General features: G+C 41.4%; 1 protein-coding gene across 2 annotated transcripts in view; it reads left to right on the top strand.

Moving 5' to 3' along the window:
• Nucleotides 1-7,606, top strand: part of popdc3 (popeye domain cAMP effector 3) — a 16,088-nt gene extending 8,482 nt beyond the window's left edge. Inside the window, exons 2-4 of one of the 2 annotated variants that reach the window (XM_016664655.1) lie at nucleotides 4,362-4,774; nucleotides 6,224-6,332; nucleotides 6,994-7,606. In XM_016664655.1, the coding sequence (XP_016520141.1) occupies nucleotides 4,362-4,774; nucleotides 6,224-6,332; nucleotides 6,994-7,272 (801 nt within the window). In that variant the 3' untranslated portion in view covers nucleotides 7,273-7,606. Of the gene's footprint in view, nucleotides 1-4,150; nucleotides 4,775-6,223; nucleotides 6,333-6,993 lie in introns of those variants that run through there. The other variant, XM_007578999.2, reaches the window with a different exon arrangement.
• Nucleotides 7,607-9,676: the final 2,070 nt, after the last annotated feature.

The raw sequence follows: 9,676 nt of genomic DNA, 5'->3' as shown, positions 1-9,676 counted from the left end.
ATAAATAAAATGACCTGACCTTCACTATAAACTTGACTTATATGCCGTTTCAGAACGCAGCAGTACTAACTATTTAAGAGCCAGTTTGTCATCTTTTCTAGGTTTTTATCTGACAGAAAACCTGCAACATGTTGACCAAGTATTCTAAATGATCTTTCAGGCTCTATGATTTAATTATCAGGACAATAAATCAATAAAAAATACTTTTAAGATAACATTTACCATACATACACTATATTAACTTTGATTCTTTTATATAAGCTTGCATGTTAATGTTGCTGCCTTTCTTATCCATAATTTTCAGTCCACATGCTTTACTTAGTCAAATGTTGATCATGAGTTATTACCATAAAACACATTTAAATGATTCAATAAATGTATAAATGACACCATAACATACATATTTAATTCTACGATTAATTTGTGTTTTTAAAATGTTACATTTTCTTGCTGAAAACAAAGAACATTAAAAAAAATTAGTTCCAACACTTATGGACTAGTGACCTGTCTAGGATGTAGCCCACTTCTCGCCCAGTAAATGCTGCATATAGACATGGATGGATGGTTCCACTCCTCTTCCCAGATAATTGCTCGCTTTGCATTATTTTACAGCAGGGGTCACCAACTCCAGTCCTCCAGGGCCACCATCCTGTAACTTTTAGATGCGTCTCTGCTCAAACACACCTGGATCAAATAAACTGCTTGTTTCCAGCCTATTGCAGAGACGAATGAATGCTGGTGAGGGAATTCAGATATTTTGGAGCAGAGGTGAATCTAAAAGTTGCAGGATGGTAGCCCTGGAGGGCTGGAGTTGGTGACCCCTGTTTTACAGTAACTCCCTATACTGAGCATGGAAGAAACAGATGAACTGGTTTAGATTAATTTTTCATGTTCATGAACATAAACATTAGTAAGAGAAGCTGAGCAATAATTTGATGGCAACATTACCTCAGCAATTGGTTTCCTCCAGAAATCACAGCCAATCAGAATGCCAGACCAGATGTAGCTTCTATGGAGAGAAAAATAACTGAAAAAAAAGAAAAAAAAAAGTTAACAATTGAAATAACAGCAAATAATGCAAACTGGAGTGTAGTAGAAAAATAAAATGAAAAAAGCGGTCAGTTTGTTCTCCAGCAGTGTTAGCCTATGGCAATATAACTACAGAGATACCTCAGGTTAACCCAGAGGTTCCCAAACTGTGGGGCGCGTCCCATAGGGGGGGGCGCCTTGATATTGCAGGGGGGACGCGGGAAGCCGTCTTAATACATCACCTCAATACATCACCTTAAGCTTAACAAGTAGCCTGTAGGCTACTGATGTTGTTGTCTATGTTCAGCTACATACATTCATTTTGCCCCCCAAAAAGTTGATTCCCCCCCTTGTTCTTAGAGACAGGGAGTCTCTAAGACAAGGGTTTTTCAACCTTTGTTGAGCCAAGGTACACTGTTTTAATTGAAAAATCATGAGGCACACCACCAACCAAAAATGTAAACAAAGATACTCTGTAGCCGCCTATATTACATATATAGTCATTCTTATCAAAGTGTCTTGAATAGGAATCAAATAAACACAAAAATTTGTTTTTATCATATTTTACATTTCTTATTTCAAACTGCACTTAACATGTCCACTTCAGAAATACACCTGAACAGTGCTACAACACACATTCATGCATCACTAATTCTCTTGTTTTAATGTAAAATGTTCTGTACCTACTGCCATCTAGTGATAATAAAATTACATGATTACACCACTAGTCACTACTACAGCAAAGACACTCAAAGATGGCATTATTTGCAGATAATTAATTTGCTTTCAAAAAATCTTTTAAGACCAATTACAGTATTTTCCGAACTATGAGCGCACCATACTATACATACCTCACAGATTTAAACTGGGTTTGGTTCCACAGGAGAAGAGCCTGATAACTAAAGGATCTGCCTCCCATTCTACTGGTACAAATTACTCTTACAGCTGGTTTTAGAGAAAAACAGCAGACTATGTACTGCATTACCCTTTAATAGTGGCAACAATTAACAACTCCTTTGTCATGATATGAGGGAAGACACGAGAGGTAATCGTTAGTGGAAAACTCTGCTTCTTTATGTAGCTATAGCACAAGGTAACAACTTGAGCTACTTCTTCTTCAAACCTGTTTTACATGTCTAGTTTCCTAGTGCTCCCCCACTGCAGGCTCAGAGCTGTGTTGTTCTGCAGGCATATCAGTCCCAGGAACCACCTGAAGGTGATGTCTGTTGCGACATGGGAACATTGGCCATTTCCACGAGGTAGGATCTGGGCTGTAAGTCATTGTAAGTCATTTGTAAGTCTAAGGACTCACAAATGGCTTAGACTTTATCTACAAAGCCTGGACAAAGGTGGCAGACTTTTTTCTCCATCAAGTTTCACTCTCACATTTTGACCAGGGTGAAGTTCAGGGAGTGGGCGAGCTGAATATCTGCAGTTGTAGAAAAATCTGTAAGAATCTTTTGCTTTTGCATCCTTTAAGTAGACTAGATTTGGCATCAATGTCTTTTCCAGGACAGGAACAGTAGTGTGGAACTGTCGGCCAGTCATAAGTTGTGCTGACGTACGGAGCTCTTATTGTTCCAGGCTTTCATGTCAATTTTTTGTTTCTCATGCATGCTTTATTCTTTAAGGTTGATTTTATTGTCCAGTGCTGTGTGATTTTATGTACTGTATGTGAAAAGCAGACACAGTAAAGTTTATATAAATGAACTGTACTTACTCTATTGTGGTGAACCAGCTGCAGCTGTAATGGTGAGTGGATCTCATGCAAGTGGTGAGCATGAGATTAAGAACAGTAAGACTCTCCTCTGTCTCTAATTGGTTGTTTCTGACTGAGCAATGTGTCATGGTTTGGGGTAATTTCTTAATCCACATGCAGATCACTCTCAGTACTCAGATGGAAAGTTTATTGTACAAACAATGAATTGAGTGTGTGTCTCTGTCCAGGGAATCTGGAGCAGAATGGAGGACAATGAGTGCCGAAAAACAGGCTGGCTGGAAAGTACAGAAGGAATGAGGTTTCTTACTGATTATGGTGGAGAAAAGTCTGTGAAGGAGGGAAGGTGGGGAGAGGTTCAAGCTGGGTCTGAATAGGAAGGATGCCGGAACGAGGGAGATCTTGTGGATACCAGAGTGAAGCCGTGGAACGGGAATCAGAGGTATTAATCTTGAGGAATTCAACAATTGGACAATCAGGAGATCGAGGAACAGAATCCAGAAGGTACCATGGAACCTTAGAAGGAGAAAAGTCAAGGAAATACTCAACACCATCACAATCCAAAGGAAGATTAGACATAGGTCTGTGATTTATTACAAAAGAAGGTCTGTGAAGTAAATGTTTAATTACAGCTTAAAAACCAACTACAGTTGCAGCATCTGACTCCACTTGTAAGCAAAATCTTTTAAAATTTTCTCATCTTCAGCAATACCATTTCTTTAGCCTCATCATGAACTGGTAAAGTTTGTTATTTCAACTGACTGCTTCTGATTGCTTTTTCATGTTTCATATTTCTGTGGATCTTTCCTGGAAGCCAAAACTGGCCTAATCTTCCATCATCAAGTTCTCTATTTGAAGATGAATGTGTTGGCAGCTTAGATTTTATTTGTTAATTCATGTGTCCTGTAGGCTCCAGTAAATCTGTATCTTAAGGGGTGATGGTGACTGTAAACATACATCTAAATTGTTCCTTATGATAGATGAGTCTCTTCATTCTCACTGTTTACTGAATTTGAACGATCATATTGTTGTTTCATAAATGTTCTTTCTAATGCGTGTATGTTCTCTACCAGTCTGGAATGTGACTCATAAGGTTGTAGTAATAGTATGTTGTAATAAGATTTAGTTGGATAACTACAATTATTACTATAGAATACATGTTTAGATAGCTGTGTACAATATCAAATATTGAAAGAGTTTGAATCTCAATCTGGTCGTAGGACGATATCAGTATCAGTTTATTTTCTGAAATATATATTATTTAAGATTTGGATAAATTAAACATGGGTTGTGTAACGTATTGTGAGTGTAAATTCATTCAATCATTAAAATTCATAATGCATTTTAATGATTGCGTTTGGTGAAGCTGTTTAAAATATAAACGTCACCAGCCCCTCCCTCCGGCTGTCTGCGCTCATAAACCCAACAGGACAGGGAAAAGTTAGACAGACAGGCAGCCGCAGCTTCTCCAGGTCGGAGCTGATTCTGTGCTTGTGCTGCTTCTTCCTTCGCTTCCACCACGATGGAGCCTCCGGACTTTGAAGCCATGAACCTGACAGTGAAGCCGGCGCCGCCAGCGTTCCCGCTGTGTGGCGAATGGAAGGAGGCTGCGGAGGGATCTCTGTTCCACCTCGCCAACATCCTGCTTTTCCTCGGCTTCATGGGAGGAAGCGGTTTCTACGGACACCTTTACCTGTTCACCTTCTTGACTGTGGGCTTCTTCTGCAGCACTGCGTGGGCATGGTCGGACCCCTGCACCACGGACACCTTCCTCTGGAACTTCGCCCTGTTCGGGGCGTGTTTGACTCAGGCTCTCTATATAGTCTACAAGCTGAGGAGCCTCACATTCGACAAGGACTTTGAGGAACTGTATAACTGCATGTTTAAAAGACTCGGAGTATCCCTTACACATTTTGGGAAGATAGTGACTTCCAGTGACGGAGTTGTCCACACCTTGGAGAAGGGCCAGTTCTTTGCTGTAGAAGGAAAAACAGCTATTGACAAGTTGTCTGTTCTTCTGTCTGGCAGGTGACTGCATGGTTGCTTCACTTCTGCAGGACTAAAACTTGCAAGGCAGATTTTTCACTAGTAGTTAAACATTTAAGTTGTTTCTGTTTAATAAAGAGATTATGTCCAAATCTGTCCCACTATTGCAGCTGGTCTGGGAAACCTCACACTTCAGCTATGCTTTAGAAGAACCTTTTAAACCCTTGTGCGTGCGAGGACTGAGGCATACGTAGAGGTCTATGGAAAATGATACAGGTTTTACATGTGTGGGGTCAGTTGGACTCCATTTCAACATACAAGGGTTAAAAATAACGAACAAATTATAAACTTCTCTAGCTTTTCTGCAGCTAATCTGGGTTTATGACTGCTTCAACAGTTGCAGGTGTGGAGTAAATCAGCCAGGCTCCAGCCCTCTAGTACTGCAACTGGCAGAGGATAACAGTCCATAATCATTATGATTATCATATAATGTATTTCTAGAGAAAGCTCAAAGCATTCTTTACTTTGTGGCAGACTGTTTTTCTGTAAAGTGACTTAATTCTTACTAGTTTTAATAGTGTGCAAAACAGCAGTTTCCCCTTTGCATTGTAACATTTTAACATGACTGGTTCTTAAAACGGGCTGCACAGTGGTGCAGTTGGTAGCACTGTTGCCTTGGAGCAAGAAGGGTTCTGGGGTCAATTCCCAGTCCGGGTCTTTCTGCATGGAGTTTGCACATGTTCTCCCTGTGCATGGTGGGTTTTCTCCGGGTACTCCGGCTTCCTCCCACAGTCCAAATCCATGACTGTCAGGTTAATTGGTTTGTCTAAATTCTCCCTAGGTGTGTGTGTGCATGGTTGTGTGTCCTGTCTGTCTCTGTGTTGCCCTGCAGCAGACTGGTGACCTGTCCAGGGTGACCCTGCCTCTTGCTGGAGATCGGCACCAGCAACCCTCCTGACCCCACTAAGGGACAAGGGTGTACAGAAAATGGATGGATGGTTCTTAAAATCCATTGAGAGGAAAACAAGTCTGTAGTCGGAGATCGAGCATCATGCAGAATAACAGAAAAGAAAAAATATTCTTGTTAATAAATCAGAATACAGAAGAATGCTAGAAAAGTGAATAAATATTTATGTGCAACAATATAACAAAAATATGTTATATTTCAATGTCTCATTGAGGTGAAGGTCAGGGAGGAAGGAACTGGCTCTGTCCAGCAGCCTGAGGTCTACACTTCATCTGACATGACTCTGTCATGGGGCTCCTAAAGGTTTAATGACAGAAGTTTTCAGTTGTGTTCTTTGAAAAAAGGACAGTTAGCCTCATCACTGCCTCCCCTGCTGTCCCTGTGCCTTTTGGCTGATTGAGTCCTTTTCCATGTCTTGATGTCAGCAGCAGCTGTTGCAGACAGGAATCACAGATGAGCCGACTGACTGGCACAATGCTGGTCATAATACAGTTTATGGATTTTAATTCTCTGTTTGCTTCCAGAATCCATGTGACAGTGAATGGAGAGTTCCTGCATTACATCTACCCTTTCCAGTTCCTGGATTCTCCTGAATGGGATTCTCTGAGGCCCTCAGAGGAGGGAATATTCCAGGTGTTTATGCTTCTCTGCATGTCATGAATATAATGACATTTCTTTCAATGTCTAATTGAGATGAAGGTCAGGGAGGATGGAACTGACCTTTACCTCAAGGTCTTTTGTGTAACTGTAGGTTTATTAAACCCTTTCAGCAGAGAAGCCCCCACCTTTCTGAGCACAAATGTACACCTTTCTTTATAGTTACAGTTCTTCATCTATGATGCAGTTCCTCTTTCCATCTCTTCAGAATTCTTTGCTTGTTGGTTCAGTGGTAGAGCTTAGGAATTAGCATCTGAGCCCAGATTACTGTATTGACAGTTTTCATTCAAATCCTGGCCAAAATAACTCTTTAAAAACATTATAAATAAATGCATATATCTTCTGGCTGAAAAATACACTGGGGTATGCGGGTACTGAGTCTAAGCTGTTTTTATGTTTGTGTAGCTGTAAGTTTACCTCATATGTCTCTTGGACTGACATAAAATGGCAAATCTTTAACTTTTTTGGAACTCTGTTGAAGGCATTCTGTCATTTTGAGCATGGTGAATTTCTCATAAGTGATATTTAAATTACAAATATCAGTTACTTTTTTTGCAGATAGCTCTTTCAACACCTTGAGCTGTGTTTTACTGAAAGCTTACATAAAAACATGACGTTCAGTTTTTTTTCTCCTCAGGTGACTCTGCATGCTGACGATCAGTGCCGATACATAGCCTGGAGGAGGAAGAAGCTGTACCTGCTTTTTGCTAAGCACCGCTACATAGCCCGGATCTTTGCCCTGATTGTGCGCAGTGACATTACTGATAAGGTGTACTCACTTAGTGACAAGGCTTTTGATAGAGCAGGACACCGCTATGATCTTCGCTTACCAAATTACTGCCACATGCCAGGGCCAGAATTAGAAAGAGCACATGACCTCCTAGAAGTTCCTGTGCCAGGGGAAAGGGCCGCTTAGTCACACACACACAGTGTCAGGCCTTTACATTTAGAACTTTCTTTCTGCATTACAAAATGTCATACTGGGGATGATGTTTAAGTGAATTAACCACCCTGTGCTCTCCTGTACTCCTCACCTGTGAGATGGAAACCCCAAAGAAAACAAGTCAAAGCATAAGTCAAACTGAAGTCTGGCTGCCTCACTGATCCATGACCACAGATATACTAGGCATGAATCACAAGCTATCCTCGAGTTTTTGTCACAGAATCCATGAAAGTGTTCCAGGAATATACTGAACTGAAGACTCAACATCAGCAGGCATCACTTCAGTCAATTAGGAATACGGCCAGATGTTACTTTACTTACTTTACTTTATTGACTTTATTGTCATTTTGCATGCACAAGGTGTATACAGAACGAAATTTTGTTGCATACGGCTCAGGACAGTGTTTTGAGCTTTCAATGTTGTGAGGTTACTTCAAAATAAAATAAAATACAATATAAAAATATGAATATAAATATAAACTATAAAGTGCAGGAATGACAGTTAAAATAGAAATTATTTAGTTCTGTACATGTGCAAGGCATAAAGTGGAGACCAAATTTTAAGTGCAGTGCGGTTTAGAGTTCAGCAGTCTGATGGCAAGTGGGAAAAAGCTGTTTCGGAACCTGGTGGACCTGCACCGGATGCTGCGGAACCTCTTTCCAGAGGGCAGCAGGGAGAACAGTCCATGGTGGGGGTGTGAGGGGTCACTGACGATGTTTCGGCCTCAGGACACGCAGCGCTGGGATGAAATGTCCTGAATGGAGGGAAGGGGGGCCCCGATGATCCTCTCTGCTGTCCGCACCACTCTCCTCACGTTCTTCCAGTCGGAGGCGCTGCAGCCTCCACACCACACAGAGGCAGCTGGTCAGAATGCTCTCTATGGTGCTTCTGTAGAATGTCTTGAGGATGGGTGGGGCAGGTGTGCTCTTCTCATCCTCCGCAGGAAATACAAACGTTTCTGTGCCCTCTTGACCAGAGACGTGGTGTTCACAGTCCAAGAGAGGTCGTTAGTGATGTGCACCCCCAGGAATTTGGTGCTGCTGACCACCTCCACAGCCGAGCTGTTGATAAGCAGTGGAGCGTGGCTGGGCCGTTTCTTCCTGAAGTCGACGATCATCTCCTTCGTCTTGTCAACGTTCAGGATCAGGCTGTTGTCTCTGCACCAGTCTACCAGCTGCTCCACCTCCTCTCTGTAGTCCAGGTCGTTGTCGTCTCTGATGAGGCGACAACGACCTCATCAGAGAGGTCGTTGTCGCCAACGATGTTGGTGGTTACAGCTGCACACCATAACAATCAGGTTAGGCTCTGCAGAGGCAAATAAACACACATATTCAATAAAAAGTTTAATGTTTCCCCCCAACAGTGCACTCAAAGTCTAATTGTTATTGATTCAGAATCTGGAAAAAAAAACAGAATGTTGTTTCGCTCTGTATTAAAGGGTTTAACACCAGCTTTGTAACTGTTAAACCCTTTGAATGTACATAACTGCAGATAGAATATAAACAGCTTCTAATTTTGGTGTTTTCAATTTTTTACCTTCTGCTCAAGTTTTCATTATCCTGTCAATGACTGAGTCATGTAATAATAAGTTAGATGAAAGACAGTTTTAACTGAACAACTCCTGTTCAGTTAAAACATGCGTTTTAGTCCTTGTTCCCTGTAAATGGGCCCTGTAGATGTCTACATCTAAAGTTTATTACAACAATGATGAAAATTGAGAATGTGTGGTTCTTGTCCTTGAGGATGGCAACCAGGGTCATCTCTGAAAAACGGTGAGAAAGAGATGTTGAGTTTAAGGTAATCGGAAAGTGGATCTTCAGGAAGAATTAGACTGATCTCACTTGAAATGAAGATTATCTTCCACCAGGGAGGTGGTGCTTTCCGGGGAATGGTCTCTTTGTGGTTCGGGTTCCAGAGTGGGGTTTTGACAGAGTGAGTTCTTTGGTGAGACTGCAGAGTCTCCACCATCTACCACCAAAGAACTCACCCTCCACCCTCCATCGCTGGAGGGCAGACAGGTGAGTTCAGGTGAGGAGGAATGAGGAGCGAACCGACTGCCAGCTGAGAATCCAGGAACGGTTTATGATTCATCTTCAGAGGCAAAAAGGAACTCGGGCGACCGGTTCCTTATGGGTAATAATCCACAGTGTCATGAGGGGAGAAATCCAGAAAGCCAGGAACTCGAGCTTCACAGGGGTATTTCCAAGGCGTCCCAAGGAAACACCTGAGGGAGAGGTGTAACAACTTTAGAAAATGTGCTTTTTTTTTAATGTAATGTTTGAAATTTCACCAAATCCTGATTAACACTGAAGAATCCTATTTTTTGTTATATTTTAATAATTTTATTTTATTTATTTTGGTAAATACTAGTACAAG

The sequence above is a fragment of the Poecilia formosa genome, unplaced genomic scaffold (assembly GCF_000485575.1).
Source record: "Poecilia formosa unplaced genomic scaffold, Poecilia_formosa-5.1.2 Scaffold503, whole genome shotgun sequence".
Lineage (NCBI taxonomy): Eukaryota > Metazoa > Chordata > Actinopteri > Cyprinodontiformes > Poeciliidae > Poecilia > Poecilia formosa.
This window is presented reverse-complemented; position numbering and strand designations above follow the sequence as displayed.